This window comes from Betta splendens, chromosome 4 (genome assembly GCF_900634795.4).
Source record: "Betta splendens chromosome 4, fBetSpl5.4, whole genome shotgun sequence".
NCBI lineage: Eukaryota > Metazoa > Chordata > Actinopteri > Anabantiformes > Osphronemidae > Betta > Betta splendens.
This window is the reverse complement of record NC_040884.2, coordinates 25,115,932-25,138,548: the sequence shown is the minus strand read 5'-3', so window position 1 is coordinate 25,138,548 and position 22,617 is coordinate 25,115,932. Positions and strand designations below refer to the sequence as shown.

The 22,617-nt window shown below is 40.4% G+C and overlaps 3 protein-coding genes across 3 annotated transcripts; 1 reads left to right on the top strand and 2 right to left on the bottom strand.

Moving 5' to 3' along the window:
• Positions 1-442: 442 nt before the first annotated feature.
• map2k2a (mitogen-activated protein kinase kinase 2a) lies at positions 443-7,818 on the bottom strand. Its single transcript, XM_029146972.3, has 11 exons — positions 6,985-7,818; positions 6,592-6,802; positions 5,947-6,093; positions 5,684-5,761; positions 5,239-5,290; positions 3,755-3,879; positions 2,898-3,111; positions 2,735-2,799; positions 2,548-2,609; positions 2,185-2,230; positions 443-2,071 (listed from the first exon to the last, which is right to left on the bottom strand). The coding sequence occupies exons 1-11, from the start codon at positions 7,071-7,073 to the stop codon at positions 1,961-1,963; spliced, it is 1,200 nt and encodes a 399-aa protein (XP_029002805.1). The 5' UTR covers positions 7,074-7,818; the 3' UTR covers positions 443-1,960.
• Positions 7,819-8,472: 654 nt separating this feature from the next.
• On the bottom strand, positions 8,473-16,683 carry pias4a (protein inhibitor of activated STAT, 4a). Its single transcript, XM_029148114.2, has 11 exons — positions 16,569-16,683; positions 14,789-15,170; positions 14,598-14,682; positions 14,456-14,497; positions 14,091-14,181; positions 13,403-13,531; positions 12,653-12,758; positions 12,427-12,500; positions 12,164-12,324; positions 11,826-11,977; positions 8,473-11,749 (listed from the first exon to the last, which is right to left on the bottom strand). Exons 1-11 carry the CDS (start codon positions 16,593-16,595, stop codon positions 11,475-11,477), a joined length of 1,524 nt encoding a protein of 507 aa, XP_029003947.1. The 5' UTR covers positions 16,596-16,683; the 3' UTR covers positions 8,473-11,474.
• A 2,875-nt stretch (positions 16,684-19,558) lies between these two features.
• foxq2 (forkhead box Q2) lies at positions 19,559-21,391 on the top strand. Its single transcript, XM_029145597.3, has 2 exons — positions 19,559-20,177; positions 20,859-21,391. The coding sequence occupies exons 1-2, from the start codon at positions 19,659-19,661 to the stop codon at positions 21,231-21,233; spliced, it is 894 nt and encodes a 297-aa protein (XP_029001430.2). The 5' UTR covers positions 19,559-19,658; the 3' UTR covers positions 21,234-21,391.
• Positions 21,392-22,617: the final 1,226 nt, after the last annotated feature.

Genomic DNA, 22,617 nt, shown 5'->3' with positions numbered 1-22,617 from the left:
GTTGCTAATTGGAAGCTAGCTAGTTAGCTTCCGTGTCAAGAAGCAACCTAATTTAGAAGCAAACGTTTAATATATACATTATAATAATAGCTTACTATTTTACATTTATAAGTATATTCTGCGTTTAACTCTCAAACCAGGCAATCTGTTAAAGTTAGCTAGCTCACCGCTAGCTAGCATCGGTTGCTAAAGTTACAGCAGGTCAACGTGACTTTACACATGGTAGTCCATAAAAACGCTGGAGAGTCCTGGTACTGATAGCATTGACCGCATGTTGGAAAAGCTTTAACTACTCTGCTCTACTACTACTCTGTCAACATTTCTGATTGTGAATCCTAAAAATTAAAATGACAATAAATTAGAATCTTATGGTTCTGTGGTGTAAAATGGTTCCATCTGTCTCAATGTAGTCCCGTTTAAAAAGGCAGTAGTATCTTAAGAGTACATTCACAAATAAGTTTTATTTTAATCTTTTTATACATTATAACCATATCAACACATCTTTATATTATAATAAAATGACTCTCATCCCTTGTCATTTAAATAAATCAAATTTTTGTATATTAAGACTGCAAAATAGTACTGTAATTTTTGTATATAGCTTTGTACAGATAAGTGACGATGCACCCATTTTTCTTTCAACAAATGCACAGTTTTAGGGGGAATAAGAAAGGATCAGCCATAAGCAAAGAGAATACAAGCGCTCTAGCAAGACAGCAGGCTAGCAAAAAACAACACGTGACCAACAGCGACCTGCATTCAAATTTTGCTGCAAAATCTTTTGTACTACCTGAAAAATCTGAAGTACCATTTGAATTCAACTTCTACCACAATCCATCAGGCTAAATCAAAGGCAGAAGCTTTTCATTAGTATTTAAACCCCAGTCCTTTCCAAAAGCACACTTCTAGGCTGGCTGCGTCTCCAGAAGCTTGGATCATCACGTGTAGCAGTAAACGGTGACTTAAAAAAAAAAAGAAACTGCAGACCAAAGAGTTAAATCAGTCAACATGGATGAAGTAACACATCACCACTGTGGAAATTCAGGTTTTTGATAAAAACATCAACCCCATTATGGCGTAAAGAAATTCAATTCACAGTTACATAATAAACCATGCTGTATCATCCCCATGTAAATATTTGGATCACCGCTTTCTCAATGTCAGACATTCTGGCATACATCAGGCCTGTGTGACAGTGTGGGATGTGAATTGAAATGAAAACTAGTTGATGTAGTGTAGATCACTAGATGGAAAAACTACAGATATACTGTTTATGAATGTGCATACAAAAACTGATCAGGCATTGAAAAGTTTTACTACTCATGATTACCCTCTTTGGTTTGTGATGGTGTTCACATAGTGATCGCTTTTACCAAAAACTGATAATGACTATGTGTCCCTTTGCCCTGCACTCTCTACTCACAAATCAAATTATTATATTGGAGGTAATGTTTGTCAAAAGGGGTTTTAATCAAATAATTGCATTAACCTTCAATAAACTCAATTTAGAATTTGCAAGTAGATTATTTGCTTGGATTCTCATTTTCAATCCAACAAATGTGAAAAGCAGGTAATTTATTAAAATACAACTCCACAAGCCATCGACTGTTGCCATAGAAAATATTAATACAGAATATTCAACAATACAAAAGAGGTTTGTCACTCAATGCAAATTCAGCTGACAGACTGGCAGCTATTCAGTGCTTTACATCCTGTGCAGCAGTATGAAAAAGTGAAGTGTGGCTACTCTTGATATTGACATGGTGAAGCTATAGTTTTACAGTACAAGAACCCAACGCGCCCTGCTGCTGGCGAAGAAAAAAATGAGGGGAAGCCAAAACCGTTTTACCCAAGAGCAAGATGAAAAAAGTGCCAATATGTGAGATTGCTTGTGTATGTACATTTTATGTATGCCTATGCAAGAGAGACCCAAGAACATGTAGACTTGATTGGGGCCTGTTCACTCAGTGCTGCGGGTGGGGGTACTGGGCTGGTTGAGCCCCATGGTTTTGCACAGCCAGCCAGCAAAGTCTACTTCCTCCACTTCAGATCGCTTGATGAACGTGTGACTCTACAAATAGAACCCAAAGAATGATAACCAGTTATTTGTGCTGCTACCAACTTTACTAAAAGAGCACATACATCCTAGCAATAGCTCAAATTAAAATGAATTCAGGTACCTACCATTAGCATCTTGAGATCTGCCCTCTCTGCTGGGTTTTTGATCAAACTGCAATTGCAAATGACAATAATTAATTTCCATTAATTAATATTTGAATATTCATTACAAACTAAAATATATTTTCTATATGTTTGATGAAATTTGTCACAAAACTGCATTTTTTAAACTGCCTAGGACAATTTCTTGGCTACCACAAATTCAAAAACATTTATGCATTTCAGTCAACCTTTAAAACTCACCAGTTAATCAAACAAGAACTTTTACAATGTAATACATGATGACTAAACTGGAAAGAAGCACATACGGGGAAAAAACACTTATTTGGTACAGTAGCTCCGTTCAAACACGCTGTGTTCTGTACTCACCATTTTGTCACAAAGTCCTGGAAGTCATTGGTGAAAACACCATGTGGCAGTTTGGGAGGTGGCTTAGGGGGAAGCGACAAACAGATTTAATAAGGAGAACTAAAGCAGAAAAGTACATTTTGTGCATATACACTACAAGCCTAAAAGCAGAAGTCTGTGTGTACATTCAGTGGGCAATTTCTCTTACCTCATTCACAATGTAGTCCAAAAGTTCAAAGATGGCCATGGCAGGTCTGCTGTCCATTCCATGTCCTGTGATCAAAACACATCACAAACCTTGTTATTGACCAAGAAATTTAAGGAAAATTCCCATCACTCTGAGGCTGGAGGAACACTTTTGTGTTTCATACCACTCATGGGCCTGCCTGGTGGCCTGGGCCTCTGCATGTTGGTGTGTGGTTCCCCCTCAGCGCCATCCATAACAGCCCGTCCAAAGATGGCCTCCAGCTCTTTGGCGTCTGGTGGGGGTATAGGGTAGCGGCCAATCGCCAGCTCCACCAGGGACAGGCCCATGCTCCACACGTCAGACTGAACAGAGTAGTGGGTGCCCTGCAGTCTCTCCGGCTGTTGAAAAACATACAAACCACGTCAGAGGAGCAGGTACAGCCAAAATGCCAGGCAGGAGAGAGGGTTGGATAGAGAGCTAGAAAAGGAAAGCACAGGAAATGGAGTAGAGGGTGAAGGGAGGGGTGAGGGATGAGTGGGGTGTTATGGCAAAGAGAAGTAAGGTGTGGTTAGGGCAAGAGGACAGGGGATGGGAGGGTTTGGCAGGAAAATAAGACCTCCTTTAGACATTTCGAGTTTCAAGTGTGAGCATAGACAAGTGTGTGTGTGTGTGTGGGCGCGTGCGAGAAAGAGAGAGAATTCTGATTAAAGAGCAAACGTCTCTGCAACACTGATTTTGTGGTCTGGGAAAGAAAACAGGACGAAGGAGAAAGCAGCTTTCAACAGTGCACCCACCAGGTGTTTAAGAGTGCAGGGAGAGGAGGACGTTAGAGAGCATGCACTGCTGCCTAGTTCTTTGCCAAGCAGTCCTTTCCTGGGCACAGCCCTTCGTTCTTGGCAGGGGACAGAGGGTGGGCCAGAGAAAGGGAAGGCAGAGGGCGGGGCCAGTGAACAAGAGCAATGTGAGAAAAAAGGAGAAGGAAAGTGGGGTGAGGGCCAGAGGAAAAAGGGGTGGGGGTGCAGGCGTGCAGAGCTGACTCACCGACATGTAGGAGCGCGTTCCAACAAAGGAGTTGGCCATGGAATCTATGAGCTGGCCGCTCACACCAAAATCACACAGCTTGATCTCCCCGCGAGAGTTGACCAGGATGTTGGAGGGCTTGACATCTATGTGGTAGAGGGAAGGTGAGCAAATAAACAAGTGTACTTTAAGGTGTCAATAAGTCAGCGACCTGGTCCAACGCCTTAGAAACTAGACTAGCGCCATTTGTGTAGCCACCTGGACGAGGGTGAATAGTTACAACATTCATTAATCAGCAGCAGCAAAAAGCACCCAGCCACAACAGAGTGTGTATACCGTGTGTCAAGTGCTTAGTACCCCACAAAAGTCACACAATGGTCAACTGAATAAGGAGCAGTGACTAAACTTTTCACTTCTAGTGTAAAACAAAACAACCACCTTACAATTTAAGATGAGATTAATATGTTTCAGCTTAGAACACAAGGTGTTTGCTACATAAAGGTTCTGAATGACCAGGGTTTTCCATCAATGGATTTTTCCTCCCTCGTGGCATGGGCCTATTCCAAAATAACAATGCCACAATTTATCAAGCTCAAACTCTAATAAAGTGGTCTAACCCTCAACACTAGAGTCTCCAGGATGTGCAGGAGAAGACTCCGCAGTAATCTAATGCCACCATCAATACAAGATCTTCTTGAGAAACGCCATTCTAGACAGTAATAAATGTGGTCAGAATGATGCTACACTCGAAACAAAAGGCCACTTTTGGCAAGGCAAAATGCTTGTTTTTTTTTAGCTGCATTATCTGTGGTTAGAAAAAAACATTGGACATTGAACATAGCACATTTAACCAGTAGAACTATTTGACATTAGAGACAGCAGTCTCCATCTTTGTCTCTGGACCCATGCTTATAAAAATAATAATTATAATAAAAATAAATAGGGTAAAAAATGTTGCACCTCTTGCTGGAGCTTATAAACAAACCGGGTCAACCTAATGTTACACTCCACTGAAAAACAACCTTCAAAATAATGGGGTATAATCTAGTACTGCAATCTGGTCTCAGCGGTGTGTGACCCCCTCCAACGCACCAAGGTCATGTGAGGAGTGACGGAGAAGAGGTGGCAGGAGCGTGAAGACGATAGAGGGAGACACAGAGGGAGGGGTCAACTGGGTGCGGCTGCTATATAATCACATCTGAGAGGCTGTAATTACCGCTTGAGCTCACAGACAACTGTCCTAGAGTACCACCAACCCTTAAATACTGGGACACTTCACTATGCTGCACTATCCACACTCTGGCTAGGCTTCCTCTCTGGTCTGCTCTGGGAAGCTTTCTGATTTAGACCATATATTTTCTAATTTAGCCCGTGTTTCATGCTACTAAATTCTGTGATCAGGAGCTTATGATGTGTCATAAACAATAGGCGTTAGCACACTCACTATAATGCAGGCTAAAATGTTAAAGCACTGTTGAGGCCGTTAAGGTAGAAAACACACTTACCTCTGTGCATAATCTGGTGCTTCTCCCGCAGGTAGGCTAATCCTCTCAATACCTTCAAACAAGAAAGAACCATATTGAAACCTGCTCTATAATATCCGGTGTCCAAATGATAGATATTAGTGTATATACACTTCTATAAAAATAACCTCTCTCTTGTGTAAGTCTTAGTCAAATACACATTACATTTACATCTTTTATAAAGACTTGTTTTAAAAGAGTTTTAAAAAAAAATACAGTTTGTGAATCATTCATGACTAGACGGCACAACCTAGTTAGGCAACACCACAAGAGAGACACACCCACAGTGGAAGAACCGTTCTTATGAAAAGACAAGTCTTTACATCTCTTCAAAACCTACGAACAAACCTGCTGCTAAGTCACAAATGACATTTGACTTATACGTTTATTTCAATTCATCAAAATGAAAAATGAATTCATTACATACAGCTATAGAAACTTTCCCCAGGATTTCTTCTGGGATTCTTCTGGCTTCCTTTAGAACCTGGTCAAGAGATCCACCATCCTATAGAGACAAACTGCACCATTAAAGTATAGTCACACCATGTTTAATTTTAATTGTAATGGGGCATGACATTTGGGAGCAAAGGTTTCCCCCATTTTTAGACTCTTATTTAGAAAAATCAGCATACAACCACATAAATTCACCGTCTATGGGTAGAGGGCTCAGATAAAAGACTTGTTTCTCACCATGTGCTCCATACAGATGCTGATCTCTCCATCACTATAAAAGGCCCCATAGAAACCCACAATGTAGGGAGAGTTGCATTCATGCAGCACCTGCAGCTCCCTGATAATCTGGTTCCTAATGGCAGGCTTGATTTCCAGATGGATCAGCTGAAGGAGGATGAAACCATAAATAGTATCAAGACACAAATACAGTGACTGACCAAGACGTAAATTCTCTCAAGCACATAATTTTTTTAGTGAATACTGGATGACACACTGAACCATACAGTTAACCTAATGACATAATATTCTTCTTCATAGAATTAGCATATATAATTACCATATATTCAATAATGGGTTAAAAAAATGCATCTTCAGGCTTAAGTCTGTTGAGATTGTAACTTTTAGAAGGACTTTCTTTCTAAATTTAAGACACTGATGTGTGTTTGTCATTGCACCACTCAAGTAAGTAAATGAGAGAAGGAAGCAGACTGTGGTTTTCTACAGGCAAAGACTTAGTGGTTCTCAAAGCAGAGGTGGGTACAGCAGTCACCCTTATGGAGCAATGACAAAAACTAAACAAAATTTGAATCTCTGAAAACATTCTGAAAATTAGCTGTCTCCACCTATAATGATTCACTGAAAGAAAAGAAAATGTCCCTTCACCTTGCGGGCCATGACCAAGCCCGAGGGTTTGTGGCGGACCTTGTTGACCACTCCTCCATTTCCTGCACCCAACTCGCAAATGGGGTCAAAATCCTCATCCTTCAGCTCCCCAACCTGGGCTTTCTGGGTGAGAAAGGCTTCCAGCCGTTTCCTCTGTTGTTCGTCCAAATCCAGCTCACCCAGTTTCTTCTGTAGGGCCTCGAGGTTGGCTCTAGGGTGGAGACGGCAGGTTCACCGGGGTTAAGTACACACACATTTGACAGCTCAACTGTAACGGTGGTATAATGTAATAATGTTGTAATTGGTTTGAGAAAATATAATAATCTTAGTGACTAATAGATCTTCCCTCTCAGACAGGTGTCTATTGAATTTGAAGTAACTCAAGCTACTTACTCTGATGCAGCATCAAGGGTGTTAGAGGTGGCCTGTCCCTCCCCAATGGGCGTTATGTTCAGGGGAACGGGTCTTCTTTTGGGAGCCATTTCAATAACTAACTACCTACACGACTTTCTCAATAAAGGCTCTAACCTGCGGTTGGTTGTAAATCTACCGTTTCCTCCTTCAACGCCGAGTCTGAACAAGCAACAGAATCAGCTTCTGATGGCTAGTAAGTTAGCTAGCTAACGTTAGCGAAGTTAGAATACTTTCGGTGGCATGTCACTCAGATAATTTGTAAAAACACAACATGCGGAGTTGCTCCTTTAAAGCCTGGTCGTTTTCGGGCGCATCTAGGCGATATGCAGTAGACGCATTTCTAGATTTCTGCTCCTTCTGGGTTGTCTACCTGCTGCTACTAGCCATTAGCCACCTAGCCGCTACTAGCTAGCACCAGCTCCTGGAAAAACCGTGCCTCTCGGTCCTAATGTACAGCCTCTCGCAGATCGGCTTTCAAGAGACCACAGACCGCTTCAACCGCAGCTACGCCGGGAAAACTGACCGAGGACAAGCACGGTCCAGAAGCACCTCCCTGCGTTATCAGTTCGGGGTGTGGGAGCTTTGAAGCGTGCAGGGCTTTGGCTGTGGCTGGTGGTGGTGCTTCAGATCAGGAAGCAGCAGCTGCTGCAACATCAGACCTGCGTGACACCCACTGGGAGAGACAGCGCTTCACAAATAACGCGAGACTGTCTGACAAGTTGATGGAAGAGATGCCGACATGTCGCAAAGGACGTTCTACGACAGCATTTTAATAGCATCTCAGATAAGGTGGTTTTAATGAGGCGAACGACCCGATTGACTGAACGATATCGCCCACCCTTTGCTGCTTTCTTAGGGGTTTAATGACAGTTGGTAAACAAGGATGGAAGAACATTACTGCCACCCAGCGGCGACAACGTATCATATTTTATTATTCAATTTAAACTGTAAATTATATTTTATTTAAAAAATGGAATTTAAGCTGTCTGCATACATTTACTAGTACAATGTGATCTCTCACATTTTACTAAAGGTACACTTCTGTATCAAATCCCTTTGGCTATATAAATATATATATATAAATAGGCTAATACATACATAATGGAGCAATATAACAAAGTACTACCCAAGATATCTAGAATAATATATAAATGTTTTGTTATTAAGCAAACGGTTCTTTAAATAAATATGTAAAGGTTTTACATTGTTATTATTTAACGATGACCCTTTAGAATACTTACACTACTGAATTTAAATTGATACACTGATAATTCTAGCTCAACATAGTTTTCATACTTTCCTCTTAATATAAAACCTTATTATACAGTGTCAGAGTCCAGTGCAAATGAAATCATTGCATTGACCAGTTTGAGTGAGGTCAACAATACTTGCTGGAGATATACTATGATATGCCCATGGACCTGGTGGTTCAGAGTAATTCATTTTCAAAATAAAAACAGTAAGACATGTTTTTAAGAACAGATTTTAATTAATTCCACACGTCAATAACAGCTGTTAGAATACGATCATTTTAAATTTTACAGTTTTATCTTTGACAGGCATCAAATGTGTCCCCAGAACTCAGCATTTGGTACGGGACATAACAATCCACACTTCAACTAGACTTCCTATTCCTCAGTAACCTGCTTTGACAGATTCTTTTTGTCCATTTGTCTATACAGTAGGAACAACTGGAGGCGATTCAAGGCTTAATAAAATATTATTTAAATTTTATTGTATTTTAATATGAACATATAAAAAAACACAACAAACAAAACATTTACATCATGGATTGTAAGCCTCTGCCCATGCTACCTTATGCATCGTTATAAGAAGAGATGCCACTAAAAAAAGACGGGACCCTCAGCTCTGTCCAGCGCCCAAACAACCTGCAAACATATCTGGCTCAGACCCACAGAAGCAACCTGCACCAGCTCTCGTCTCTTTCACCAAACGGAAGAGTTATTCAGGAGATCTTTTCAAATAATGAGCTTCTACACCTAGTAACAAATGAACAATGTGATTTTATATGTATTGAAGTTACAAATACAAATTTGCTAGTAAAGATAGATATTAGAGTTCTTTACATTGTTTTTGAGCTGCATTACCGGCAACGTGCCATCAATCAATTTTGTGCGAAACATCTGTCATCACTACACTGATTTTGTAAATTATGAGTCAAAAGAAGAAAAAAAATAAATGGAAGACCCAATCTAACTTGGCCTACATTTTCCGATCATCAACGCTATCAGAGGGGCCCTGAATCAATGCATAAATGTCATGTCTCTGTGCATTTGAACATGGCAAAAGAAAACCAGATCCAGTGAGATGATGAGAGGGGGAATATTTCATACAAAAAGAACCTTACTGGGTCGCTGCTTTTTCCCCTCCAAATGTTTCACCTGGGGAGAAGGACCACCGCTCATCTAGATTCACATTTTATGATTCTCATTCTCAAGAGATGGTTGAGGAGGACTGGTCACAATGGCCAGGGATTATAGTTTAATATTCCCTAGATGATGGCCTTAAAGTAACTAAGCCATGGCATTGGGATGAAGTATCGGAAGAAAGTGCAAACAGCTCTCACAGCACAGCAACACCTTGTCTCATTTTCTAACCAATGCTTATGACCATGCTGCAAACAAACCTAAGGCCTTCACATGCAGACTGAGCATCCTTACTTGAGGAGCAGCTGAGTGAAATTACTAGTGCAGGTGTAGAGGAATATTAGTTTTAGGCTCACAGCATGTAGGAATTAAAGTCCAATTCTATTCCAGCACATAGATACAACCTTATCTACATTGAAATAAAGACTGGATGAGATTGTTGTTTGGAGCACCTCCACGTGTTCTAGGACAGAGCAGGACAATCTGTAATTCAATCAACGACTTTAAGCTTGGTGGGGAAGCACCTATTGACACCTCAGTAAGCCTCATTGTGTCAGGATCGCCAAACTCACGGTGGCAAAGCATTCTACAAAAGCACAGCCAACAGCCTGCACCACTCCTATCTCAACAGCCAACCTGAAACAGCTCCTGCCTGCACAGAACTGAAGTCAAATATATCGTTGATTTACTGCAAATAATTTTTAAAACCATGCGAAGCTCTTGCCTAGACAATAATTTCAGAGAATGGTGCTGAAAAGGGCAATAATGGTTGTTTTCTACCTGCCCTCTTGTTATCTCATTGTTTTCAGCTTCTTTGTCCATTGCAGAAATCACAAAATGAAAACTACACCCCCACTTTGACTGGGGTCTGATATCCTGTCCTGCCCAGTTACTTAAAGCAACAGGTTTCATTCTTCACCAGTTGACAAAAAAAGGCACCAAATTCTCATTCCCCATCAGTGAAATCTTAAAACACCCCTGCTTTGGCACAGCTTCCATACAGTGACCTTTAAAGAGTTATGCCAATTTGTAAAGCCAATACATCATCCTTGTGAATTCTGTAGCAGAATAGTTTATAGTGTGACAGAACCTCCCTCCTCCATTACTGAACAGTCAGCCTGGTTATCCACACACTAACTTGTTCTCAATATAAAAGATGTTGATGCAGAGGAAACAGAGCTGCATGGAACGATGAAATAATAAAATACAAATATAGAGAAAAACAAAATCTCCAGTGTAAAATTGGCTTTAGAAAGACTCAATTCTTCTCTTCTCCATTTCTTCCTAAGCTACTCTGGTCAGTCTGTTAAGTATTTATGACTGAGGTAGGTTCTCTTATCTAAAAAGGACAAAATAAAAGTGGATAGCATCACACATCGAGGCCTGTATTGTGTTCTGCCTGTTTATAATTAAAAGAAAATCTGGAAAAAACAAACAAACAAAAACTTTCAAGCTTTGAATCATTCTCTGAAAAAAAGAAATAACATCACAATTTGTATTACACTCTACATACCTCTGCCTTGCCCCCCCTATTTATTCACGCCATTTTACCTTAGTTGTGTTTGACCTTTTAGCAAAAATTACTGAAGAGCCTCCATTTTTTAACTTGTCCGTTCATCACAAAATGTGAGAAAAACCAGACGCAAATGTTGAACGCCCATGGCTAAAAGAGCCTGTGATTCCAAGTCAAATACAAATAGAGAAGGGGTGGTGGAAAGGGAATTGTCTGGAGAGAAGGGGATGTGGTAGTGGCGGGGTGCTTGATCCATTCATTTTCAGTAGAGGCAGGACGGTAGAGATATTCACTGCAAGGTGGTGGTTGGCCAGAAAGAGTTAAGAGTTGCTTCCAGTGGTGTACAGTACAAGAGGAATCCTAATCCTCTAGATTAAAGATTTATTAACAGTGCATCTTTGAGTGCTAGTTGGTTTTGTCTGGCTATGAACCAGAGCTGTTAAAGGCTCTGATTTGTGGGAAAAAGGGAGGGTTGTTGCATCTAGTGGATTACTGTGTTCCTGTCCTCAAGTTTTAGCCCCCTGCCTCTGTTTGTGTGTGTCAGTCTATGAGGGGACAGAGCTTTGGGGTCAGTAGGCAGTGACCAGGTCTTTGTCGTAGTTGTATCGGCCCCTCTTAGGGGCAGGACTGTCAGCGCTGTCCTCAGTGTCCTCACTGTCTCCTCCTGCCCCACCACCTTCCTCCTCCTCAGAAGAGTCAAGAGTCAGATCTACCACTGCCCCTCCCCCCGGTGCCACAGGAGGTCCTCCTGTGACTCCTGGCATCCCCACAGAACTGCTTCCAGATTTGCCCGTCAGACTGGTGCTGCTGTGGGCTGGTGAATGACCGTTTGCCTCAGGAATGCCTTCAGAAAGAAGAAGATTTAATGAAAAGATAGAAAATGCAAAGAAAATGTCAATGATGCATGTTTTGGCACTTACATATATCAACAACAGGGTACTCTGGTGTGTTGCTGCGTTCTCTTTCTCTGTCCTTCTCCTTTTCATCTCTGATGGGTCGCCAGGAGCCATCCGTTAAGTATTCAATCTCCTCAATATCCTCATTTGTCTCTTTAAGAATCTCAGATAGCAGCCTGAAATATAGACTCCTGGTGAGAGTGGCCTCATAAAACAGGTTTCACAGTAAAGCATTAAATTAATTTTTGAAAGTTAATTTTCTGCAGATCAACTGTGGCTTTAACAAACTGATGGTTAAAATGTCATTTATCAAAGTTATAAAAACAACTCAAGAGTGAGACAACTCAGGATTTTCTTCTTACCCATCAATGGTGAGCAGCTCAAATGGTGCAGGTTTGTCACAGACAGGGCAAGTCCATGTGGGCTTCTTCTCGTTCATCTGAAGGAAGAAGACTGCATCGAAACACTGAAGATGGGCACAAGTTAAAACTCGACATGGCACACCGAGCCGCATCTTCACCAACTGGGAAATGATAAGAGACAAAGCATAACAAGGATGTCAAAATTCATTGTAGGACAGATTTATAACGGCTAAACATGTCAAGTGCTGTCATAAAATACTTACTGGACAAATAAGAGAAACCCGGAGGCCTGTGGTTGCAATTTCACTTTCTGGGTCAAAACGTAGTTTGTCTTGAACTGAATAGTAGAAAAATAGATATTTATTGTGACCTTCATGTGATCAGATAAGGTGCACTGCACCATCTAGCAAAAAGGTGTTAACAAGAATTTAAAAATAAATCATAAATATATGAGGTTTCTATGTATTTTATGCAAAAAAAAACACTTACTGCGTTCACGACAGCGTTCTGCACTCTCAACAGAGCAGAGTTTGAGTTGGCTGAAGAGGTCTGCTGCAGTGAAGACCCTCACTAAATACACTGCCACTGAGTATCTCTAAAGAAATAAGAATTTTAAAAATGATAGAGAGCAGTTGTTTTGAAAAGCACAATATAAAGCAGACTGTATATACAAAGTGAACAATGAAGTCACAAAACTAAGGATCTTTAGGATGTAATGAAAATAATTTTAACAATTTTTATTCTATAAACTACAGACAATTCAGATCAACCATTCTGTCTTCAGGAATAAGAATAAAAACAAATGTCTGTTAATTTCCAAAAAGACTAAAAGGGAATCTATCCCCTCTACATTTGCTAAAAAACAAAAACTGTATGCAAAAAAATCCTGGTTTTAATTTATGCAGTGCTCCTAGATAATTGGTTTACACAAGAGCACTAAAGAAGATGGTGCCATTAGGATTAAGTGTGTATTCATCAGTCCTCCAGCTGCTTAACAGGATCAGGATTGGGGACACAACATTAATGGACTGAGTTAAAAGAAATAGGCACTCTGTTTAAGACTTCTTTAGGAGTTAGCCCACACAAAACTATGTGAGACACATGAAATATTCACAAAACTGCATGCCTCAGCTTGCTCCACTCCTTGTTATCTGCTAAAAGAAAAATATATCTACTGGAAAAAAAAGCTTGCTCTGACACCAAGTTATGCCAAAGAGAGATTCAGCATTAAAATCTGACCTTGCCAAAGTTTCCCCAAGTGACAGTGACTCTGTTGGTGACATTAGAGAGGTGCAACCAAGGAGTTATATTCACAGGGCGACAAGGGCGGCGAGGTTCCACACCAGGCTTATTAGAAGGGTAATAGCCCTGTAATACAAAGACATAAATGAAAGTAATTGATTGTGTAAATAATCCATTATTTTATCTAATTGAAATCCCCAAAATGGCTTAGATGCAGTGTAAAATCTGATTAAGGTTAAATGAGGCACAATGTTTGAAGGTGTTACAACGAAAATAAAGGGTAAGACATTGCTAGTTCTCCAAGGATGCTAGAATACCATTCTGAAAAAAAATGAAACTTGAGAGTCTAATATATGTATTTATTATTGTCCTAATAAAAAAATAAACATGTCTTAACATAATTTACTGCTTAATATAAATAAATGCAATGTAAGAACATGGCTGTAAGAGGCTCCCTACAATTAAAAAGTCAATGAAAACAGCAAAAGAAGTAAATTATCTACATTTAATTAGAAATGTCAGCTGTGCAATTCTTTAGGTCTGTCGATGGCACCAAAATTATTAACTCTAACTGCATTTACACACTACGATGGTAATATATTCGACAGGACGAGAAGAAAGGACAAGCTTTAATTCTGTTTGTGCTCTAAAAGGCGTGGCTTAGCTCAGAAGTGAATCAACTCACTGGCACATGACAGTAGGACTGGTTGACTTTAACAGCAATGTTTGGGGGATACTGGTCTTCCTGGACACCAATGGAGTCTGTGTAACAGATTCTGCAATAGAGAGTAATGTTAGCATAAAAAGGGAGGCACAACCATTCATCAACATGTATATACACCAATAAATACATCTGAATCTAATGTTTTAACAAGGGATTTGTTGATTTTTTTTAATTTTATTTATTTTGTTTTTGAAAGACTAATGGTATGTTTCTGTTTACAGAAGGAAATTCTTCTCCTTCCCTTCTTCTGTCACTGACACAAGCACATTCCTGAAACAGGATGGTGACATACCTATTAAATTGAAATGAGTATTACTGATTCTTACCTAAGAACCACTTGGATTGATCTGATTCCTGGGCGAAGCTCACTAAGGAAGAAGAAACACAAATAAGTCACAAACAACCATCAGTTAATCATTTGACATAAGCGAGCATAACCCTGAACAGTACACTGTGAGCTTTTCCTACCTTGCATTTCTGATCTGGTCTGCCTGGTTTGGCGTTAACTCAAATATGCACTGACTGTCCTGCAGTTTCTCGTTGTTCTGGGCAACTGTAAACAAAAGAAAAAAAACAGAATTTTTTAAAAGATACTTTACGCTGCTAACATGTATTTTCTAATAACAAGAATAAAGAAAAGTCCAATAGTCTCCACGCACTTAGCTCTGTCGGTGGCAACAGTGTTTCCAAAGTTTGGTAGAAGGGCAGTGGCACCAGTTTGACCTCTGCTGCGGGTGTGGGTATCGGTTTGGAAATGCCATTGAGGTAGTCGGTGCCCTGAGAGGTGGCACTGGGGGAAGAGCTGATGGGCGAGTAGGCAACTGGGATGCCCTCTGGACGCCGTGCCGCAAGCCAGCCAGATGTTTTGGGAAAGCGTGACTCATAGAGCTGCCTGACGTTCTTCAGAAGTTCTGGGCTGTATTCCGTTTGTACCAGTCTCAACGCACGCCCCACCAGGTCCTGCTTCAGGCCACTTTTACTGCGACCCATTGAGGCCAACAGAGTTTGCAGGTCAGAGACCCGGAAACTTTTGACCATGTTCTAGAAAGAGGAAAATAAGAAAATAATGCACATTATATGAAGGGACACGGGGGTTTGTAAGCAAAGGAAAATTGTTATTCCTAAAAAAAGAGAAACCTGAGTAAAAATGAATTTATTTAAAGTACAGACACAGTAAACTGGATTTATGGCATAGCACTGCTTGAAGATTAAACTAAAATCAGCTAAAATTTACTTATTTGCTTGTTCATTTTAATCACAGCACCTCAAACCTCCAAGTGATTACGTGTTTGTACCAAAGAGAGTTTAGCTGCTTTGATTGTTTACATTTTGGCCTTTTGGTGATCTTCTGGGATACAATTAAAACAAATTTTAGAATTCTGAACTCGACAGCCCATTTCTTTCCTTTTAATGCACCACTAATCTTCACTATTGACATTTATAACCATTTTTTTTTAATAATTTATTCAGCATTCATGCAAAAATACAATTTAGTGTTGTGTGTACAGACCCATAGCTTGTCTATTGACCAATTCATTTGTACAGTTTTTAAGAATATGTCCATAGGTTTACAGCTCAATGAGATGAAATACCTAAACTAAACATCTTGTTAAAAAATGCTGGTCATCGGCTGTATGACCTGAAGATAAACTCAGGTGTCAAGAAATAATATTTCAGTTCGAATTTAGTTTTCGCAGTCAGTTTGTCTCAACTATTTTGACACAACACATCAAATATGTCTAATTATACAATGAACAGAAAGAGTGGTGTAATAAGGTTGTTACTGGAAAGCCCAACATGCTTCAGCTTTGTCGGACGCTGTTGTGTTGTATATCAGACAACACAACTACTGCTTCGTCAACATTAAACCTGCACAATAAGGAGTCTATGTAGTAGGTTTCTAGGTCAAATGCGGAACCATCCAGTCAGTAAAGTTACAGTTTCTTCAGTCTTTTAACAACACAGACATAATATGCGCTGTCGGCAAGCTAATGCTAGCTTCTCTATACTATTGGCTCTGTGTATTCAATCATAGCAAATGGACATTTTGACAGGTGCATAGCTTTATAAACTTCCTTGCCTATTATACATAGACATTGTTGGACTAGATTGTTGAAACGGTGACTCGCTAGAAATAATGCTAGCAGGATACACATGTTTGTATAGTCTTATCATTCATTTTTGGTGCCTTCACCTATAGCCAGCGTGATGCTAGCCGAACCAACGCATTTGCCTTGTTAACGCCATCCAGCAGGCTAGTTACGTTAGCGACACAGGCTACTTCGTTGTGTGATGAATGTAATGCCCCACTCATATAGTAGTACAGACTCTAAATCATACCAAAGCGAGGCCACTAGATTCCCCACAACCAGGTTAGGCTTAAACCCACACTACGACACCCTTCTCCTATCAAACCTAAAGTAGCCAAGCTCTACTTGCCATCGCCTCCACCAGTTCGGCCGCCATCTTCCTGTAGCAGTACCGCGAGAGTCAGAGACGACGGCTACTCTCCCACCAATGAAAGACAGAAGCAGCCTTAATCGACGGATTGCTTCAGCCAATCACAATAGAGAGTTTAACAGCGCCCAAGACGCTTCATACAAAAGGGCGGGAGCAGGGTATTTTAAAGTTACAGTACAAAATTTTAAAAACACTAAGAGACAGGTCTCTTTATCCAAATAGGCCTCAGTCTCAACTAATTTTACGACATGTCGAAATCATTTGCCATCCATGGTGTTTCAGTTTTATAGTATTGTGATTTTGCGAAAGACCGTCCTTAAAACTGTTTGAATTCAATGTAGATGTAACGCACGGGGTGTCAAATGGATCCAGTCGCATGGTCAGTTCAAGTCCCGTCCGAGCAAAAAATTCCGTTTCAGGTTGTGAGTGCAGCCGTGGGATTTGCGGTTAATGCTTTGTCTAAGGAATGCTCATAAATGCATTCTGATGATTAGATATCTACGCACGTATACTTCCAGATATCGGAAAACCCCCGTCTAAGACACAACGTTGTGTCACACCTATATAGAAATATAGAAACAATTATGTTAGGGAGAATTCAAAGTCCATCTGGAAATCCACCCCTGCTTTTCCATTAGCTCTTCCAAAGTGGAAATAATAGACTAAATGAAACTGAAAAGTTGTGGAAGATATTGCAGTGTGTGAAAAACACTGCGTTTCGTTTAGGCTTTACTTTTTTAGACTCTGTTTAAAATTTAAGATTAATGAAAGCACTGGATCTTAGAAGGTGCAGCTGGATTTCCTTCTGGGCTACTTAATAGAATTATACTATAATAATAATAATGAAAAAGTAGATTATATCAATGATAATAGTTATGTTAATAAAACTGTCTAAACAACTGTAAATTTAGTTAACAAATACAGAATCAAATAACAACTTGGCATATTATCAACAATTTAGAATAGCTTTTGTTTTACACAATTGTAGTTTGGTTTCATGCATATAAATGGACAAGGCTATTCATCATTAAGATAGTGAATTGTTATACAAAATCTTGCAGCTATAAATGCAGCAGTACAGACGGTTATTGTGCACATTTCATTATTTTAACAGAAGAGGGCAATAGCGTCCATGATTTGTCCTACAATGTTCTGGTGCCTTCTGTAAAATTGATACATACAACTGATGACATATATACAGTAATATAACTGTTGAGAGGAAAAGCATACTGACTGCTGTAAAATTGCTATGGGTAAGTAATAATACATTGTCACAAATCATTTCATACTGTAACTTACAACACATCCACTCACTATAGATTTATGCACACAATTACTGATGAAGTTTAAGATTATATTAATTTCAGAGCACAAGGATTCATAACATTAAAATAGATCTTCACAAATTAATGTTAGATATTTAACTGAAATAGAGAAAATAACACTCGAATAAAATATGTCATATAGCTTGAGTCTGTTGGAGCTTAACTGGGTTAACACCAAACTGATAAATTATATGAGCAGTATTACATTTTTGATTTAGATTTTATTTCTGTGGCAATACAAATTTAAATATATTTCTGTATTCTTATAACCTGACTAAAAATCACTTAATGGGCCATGGCTCTTCTTCATTGTTGAAAAATAACTTTACAGTGCAAATTGTATCAGCCTCGTATAAACCATAAATTCTGCAGTTATTGTCAGAAGTGTATTATCATTTACAAACACTTGATTTCTTTGAAGGGGTGGTGCGGTGGGTAGCACTGTCGCCTCACAGCAAGAAGGTTCTGGGTTTGATTCCCAGAGGTGGCCCTGGTGCCTTTCTGTGTGGAGTTTGCACGTTCTCCCCGTGTTTGCGTGGGTTCTCTCCGGGTTCTCCGGCTTCCTCCCACAGTCCAAAGACGTGCATTAGGTTGATTGGCTTCTCTCCATTGTCCGTAGGTGTGAGTGTGTGTGTGAATGGTTGTCTGTCTATGTGTTGCCCTGCGATGGACTGGCGACCATAGTCAGCTGGGTTAGGCTCCAGCACCCCCGTGACCCCGCATTAGGGAGTAAGCGGTTTAGAAAATGGATGGATGATTTCTTTGAATTTCTGTTGTACACAATAAGATAGAGAACGCAACATAAAACTGCTGCTGTATTTCATTTTATTGCTTTCCTTATTTTTTAGAGTAGCAAGCATCTTATAACATAACCATACATATTTTGTTTGCTCTCTTGCATATTAAAATTCATGACACAAAACAGTGAAATAGTAACATTATGTTGAAAACAGAATTAAATAAATCATCCTTTTCATAAGCTTCGTTTTTCAGTAACACTCTGATAATGACTGTCCTTTAAATGAAAACTATTTCCAAATGAGGAGTCTCTGTTCATTTTATTTTCAAAGCATTAACCCTGACCCATTAATTACTGCTCTATAGTAACTAATTCTATAGACAACATCCCCATGGACAAAACAACTTTAACAGAATAACACTGGCCACTTAAAGGCCTTTGATTCTACGGCATCTATCCACCCCTGAACACCACGTCTTACTAAATCTTGAGTGTTTAATCTCCCATAATTACAAAGATTTGCTTAGGTTAATAAAAATAATCCGCCTGAATTGAGACCCCCTACTTGGACCTCCCCTGTGCCTTCTTTGCCCCTTTCTGTGAGGGATAAATTCACAGTCATATAAATAGAGTCACCTTCACAAGCTTGTAGTACCACTCTTGGATGGAGGAGCAACAGGGTGTTGGACATTGAGGTTTTCACTGTCAGCTTTCACAGAAAGGCAAAATGTTTACTTGAACCAAACAAAGAATCCACATTTAGTCTTGGACTGACGTCATTTCCACAGGTTGCGAACGTGTCACTCGTGAGCGCATCAAGGTTAACAACAGTTGAGAGGCTCATCTTTATCTGCTAGCTTGTCAACAGTAAGACACTGCCAACAGACACCAGGAGGACTGAGGTGTTTATGTTATGAAGGTCTGGTCTGACTTGGAGGAGAATATACATTCTGTAAAATACTGTTCTGTGAAGACTTTTGGAAGAAACGCTTTTCATTTAGTCAGATGACTCAAACCTTTGTAATGAGTCTGAGATATCCTAATTCAGAGATCACAATGGAGGATAGAAGCGGCCGCACCGGCAGCAGAGAACGACTGGGACTGAGCTTTACAATTGACTACCTTCTGTTCAATAAAGGAGTCAGAGGTTCTAAAGGAGAAGAAACAGGAAGTCGAACAGCAGCGCAGAGAGCAGACCGAATGCTAAATCATCACAATCCCAGACGTGAAGAGGTGAGGAGTCGCTCAGAGACCGAGGAGAAGCAGCGACAGGGTTCAGAGGTAGACACAGAAGAGAAGAAAGTCAAAGGAGAGGAGGAAGATGAAGAGCTACACGACAAAGAGGATGGGGAAGCGACCACCATCGCGGCCACCAGCAGTAGCCCAGAGAAGTCTACAGACAAACCCAACCAGTCGTACATTGCTCTCATCTCTAAGGCAATTCTGGCATCCGAGCCGAAGAAGCTGCTGTTATGTGATATCTACCAGTGGATCATGGAGAACTACCCATACTTCAAGAGCCAGGTATGTTCATGTGTGTATTTATGTGTTTTATTATATACATAGTAATAATTGAGGAATGTAGGAAGTCAAACCAGGCAATAGTAAAAGTTACAGTACAGCGGGACGTTCCAAACTCCTTGTTACACAGTATATTATCTTGTTACCCCATTGCAGCTAATAGCGGAAACAAAGTCACAAACGTGAAGCACGCTTGCTTAAAGTCCATATTGTGCTTCATTTAGCTGCTCACCAACAATGTGGCAGCCATTTTCACAAGTGAGGCGACCTACTTGGCACAGGTAATCTGTCTGAGTGGTTAGGCAATTATGTGCTCAAAGGGAACATTAGATGATCTCCTTGTTGGCGAATTCGCAAATAAAGTAATCCTGTTGCTAGGTTGCAAACTGCTTCTGCCTTCACCAGGTGCAACAACAGATTGGATGCGGCCTAGTGGCTTAAAGTTGATCACTGGTTTGATGTGCTAAAAAGGTAACGGAGGGTGTTGTGCCTTACTGCGATCATATACAGCCTTGACACGCTATGTCACACCCTGCCAACAGAACAAGGTGACATCCTGAGGAGGATCAGTGATACTTACCCGAGACCTATGTTCGTTTACGATTAGGGACAGCCATTGTCCTAACGCTTGCTTGCTGCCAGGCTTTTTGGTGTAAGTGTATTTCTCTTCTCCTCTCGCTCTAGGATAAAAACTGGAGGAACAGCGTGCGGCACAATTTGTCCCTCAATGATTGCTTCATCAAAGCAGGCCGCAGCGACAACGGTAAAGGCCACTTCTGGGCAATTCACCCATCGAACTATCGGGACTTTTCTAACGGGGACTACCACTGCAGAAGGGCGCGGCGGCGGGTTCGCAGGGCGACAGGACAGCTGCCCCTCTCCTCGCTGGGCTCCCCCTACCAAGTTCCCCTAAGCCGCACCCACAGAACGACCTGCTGGTGCTGCCCCCAGGCCCCAGCATTCCCTTTGTCCTGCTTGACACCAAGACTGTACTGGCCATGGCCCAGTGTGCACCCACATGTGCGGTTCCACCCGAGCCTTCATGCCTCTGCACCCTGACGGGCAATAGTGTTTTTCGTGTTGTTGTATTTACAATTTGACTCAGAATAATGTTGGGTGAAAGCCTTTTTCATAATGTCATGATAGAGGATGTTACAATAATACAGTATTGTATCATGATCAGCTTTATGTGGTCAAAGTAGGGCTTCCAAAATGACTGCACGCTTTATTTACTCTGAATGTCTTGTGTTTTGGTATAATCCCATTAAATCACTTTGAATTTAACAAGTTGTAATGCTTTTATCAGCTGCCTCACTTGCGTGTGTGTTGATGTGTGGTCTGGTCTGCGTGTGCAGATTTAGCTAAAAGTGAGCCCACTGCTAAAACACCACCCGGTGTTAGATGCTAATTAGTCAAAGCTGTCGGGATGCAAAATCTTTTGCCTTAAGAGACTAAAATTGGGCTTTTCAAAGCCGACTCCTGAGGATGTGAGGCCAGATAATCTGGACAATCCCAAATAGTTTCAAGCAATAGGAAGCTTATCACACACTGTAATCCACAACCGCTGCTGCAAAAAGATGGGGACCGTGGGAGGTCAGGGATAAACGAAGGAGTGGAAAGGGAAGGAGGCACGGAGAGAGGAAGGGGGTGCTGGTTTACAGGGGAGAGGTGGGTGGGGCGGGGGCTTTCTAGGGGCTAGTTTGCATCAATAAACCAGTCAGGACAGAAATCAAGGACAACCAAAATAATGGAAGGAAAGAAACTTAAATTTATTTTGAATACAAAGGTATTCAACATAGGTATTTAGTACTAATTAAATTGTTATAAGCCACAGCAATAAATAGTGACTGAACCTTTCTTTACGTCAGAAACAGTTGAGCTATAAAATGATTCTAAAACATTGCCACAATAAGAACCAAGTCAATTTTTGCCTGTCCGACTCTCACATCAATAGTGAAATTCCTCTCTGACTTGCAAAGGTTGGCATTTACATTCCCAGTGCTCCGGCCTAAGAGGATTAGGTCATACATTGACTTTTCTGAAGTTTGTTTTGTCTCAGCTCTCTTCGGCTTCTTATTTGCAAATAATTGAATATTTGAATGAGGCAATATTTGACGTGAAATTAGATTCTAAATAGACAAACAATATGTCAGTGGGATAAAGAGTTTTTAGGCAATGCTCATTAGAACAATGACAAATCCATCTAATTAATTTTTGTTCGCCAAATCTTCCTATTCAATGTCAGCAGCTAATTGGAGACCTAATTTGCTTAATTCCCATGAATTGCTCTCTGTATCAAATCCTCTTCAATTCACCAGCTTTAAGGCTTTAAATTGGTTGCATATGTTTGCTGTACACACACGGGCATACAAATACAGCCATGCGAAACTCTGTGAAACACCTAAAACACTATAAACACACACATACACACACACACACACAC

Coding starts and splice junctions, on each gene's coding strand:
- pias4a (XM_029148114.2), bottom strand. CDS start 16,595: ATGGCGGCCGAACTGGTGGAGGCGATG. Junction 14,182..14,455: donor TCAATCCAAGTGGTTCTTAG/GTAAGAATCAGT, acceptor TCTCTATTGCAG/AATCTGTTACACAGACTCCA. Junction 11,750..11,825: donor GTACCCTGTTGTTGATATAT/GTAAGTGCCAAA, acceptor TTCTTTCTGAAG/GCATTCCTGAGGCAAACGGT.
- map2k2a (XM_029146972.3), bottom strand. CDS start 7,073: ATGGCTCCCAAAAGAAGACCCGTTCCCCTGAACATAACGCCCATTGGG. Junction 5,762..5,946: donor GCATCTGTATGGAGCACATG/GTGAGAAACAAG, acceptor TTGTCTCTATAG/GATGGTGGATCTCTTGACCA. Junction 2,610..2,734: donor TGGACTACATTGTGAATGAG/GTAAGAGAAATT, acceptor CTTCCCCCTAAG/CCACCTCCCAAACTGCCACA.
- foxq2 (XM_029145597.3), top strand. CDS start 19,659: ATGACTCAAACCTTTGTAATGAGTCTGAGATATCCTAATTCAGAGATC. Junction 20,178..20,858: donor ACCCATACTTCAAGAGCCAG/GTATGTTCATGT, acceptor CTCTCGCTCTAG/GATAAAAACTGGAGGAACAG.